This window comes from Saprolegnia diclina, assembly GCF_000281045.1.
Source record: "Saprolegnia diclina VS20 unplaced genomic scaffold supercont1.142, whole genome shotgun sequence".
NCBI lineage: Eukaryota > Oomycota > Saprolegniomycetes > Saprolegniales > Saprolegniaceae > Saprolegnia > Saprolegnia diclina.
In genome coordinates this window covers 88,289-89,510 of record NW_008246209.1, presented here as the reverse complement: position 1 = coordinate 89,510, position 1,222 = coordinate 88,289, and the positions used below count along the sequence as shown (strand labels likewise).

Below are 1,222 nucleotides of genomic sequence, written 5' to 3'. Positions count from 1 at the left end.
GAGACTGCAGCTGGAGCACGGGCGTCGACGCATTGTCGCGGAAAAAGAGCAAAAATGAAATGTCGAGCGCGCGCACGGTGTCGCGTATGTCGAGGATCGAAGCGCGGACCGCCTCTGATTGGGGCACGTAGGAATTGATGTAGGATACCGTCGACCGAAGGTACACGGCACACTGCAGGACGTACGCCACGTCGTGGGCGCACACGCGCGTCATGTTGGTGCTGCTGTCGAGCTGCGCCATGAGCGCACTCAAAACGTAGTGTTGCCGCGTAGGTTGGATGCGCGCCGTCGTGCCGGACGCCGAGAGACAAATAGCGTCGTACGAGACGATGGCGAAGAGCCCTGCGGTCATGAGCCGCGACGCTGTTATGTCGGGGCACAGCGGCGACCCGCCATAGGACGCCGGGTACGGCAGCGCCAGCCATGCCCCGGGCACGGGGTACGAAATATCCAGCGGTGTAATGTTGTAGTAGGCAGCTTGGACCGCTAAAGTGCCTGCCAGCGGTGCCCGTGTCAGCTCCAATAGCGTCGACATGAGCTGTTGCACTTTCGGTGGTGGTGGTACATAGACCATGTCGATCGAGCCAAACGGTCCCAGTAGCGACGTTGTGAGCTGGGATCCTGGCGGTAGTGGTGACGCCAACGTGCCGTTGATGGCGTATACATTGAAGAGCGAGGTGTTTGCAAAGGCGTAGTTGGCACTGGACCGTAGAAGACTGAGACCACCGATGCCGGATGTGTTCATGGCGACGGCCGAGAGATCGTTGGCCAGCGACCAGTACATTTTGTATGTTGTCTGACTGCCGCGACGGTATGAACCCGCTTGAGACACTAGAGTGAGCGGATACGCAATGCCAAATGCGTTGATGATCGAGTAGCTGTTGCGCACACCAAGCTGCTTGTAGTTTTGCCACTGTGTCTCAAACGAAGTGAGACCAAACGACCGCCAGTAGAGAGCTTCGTCACTCGTACTTAGCTGCGGAGTCGCACCAGAGACCATTGCCAGCCAAGCGCGACCTTCTGATGACAACTGGAGCTCGGCGCCAATGCCAATGTCAAAGCCATTGCCCCAGCAGCTGTAGAAGATACCGAAATCAATGTTGCGAAGCACTGTCTCCAAATACACAGCGCCGTTGGTCGTCATACTGGTGTCGCACCTCGCTTGGCGCTTGATCGAGTTGGCCATCGTCCACGTCTTCTTCATATCGAGATAGCAGTACGG

At 57.6% G+C, this 1,222-nt stretch overlaps 1 protein-coding gene across 1 annotated transcript; it reads right to left on the bottom strand.

Annotated features, from left to right (window-relative positions):
* Positions 1–3: 3 nt before the first annotated feature.
* SDRG_16647 (hypothetical protein) lies at positions 4–1,222 on the bottom strand (the record flags this gene model as incomplete). The annotated part of the gene is made up of 1 exon (XM_008622863.1): positions 4–1,222. A coding segment is annotated over exon 1 (1,200 nt), but the record flags the coding sequence as incomplete, so codon positions are not given.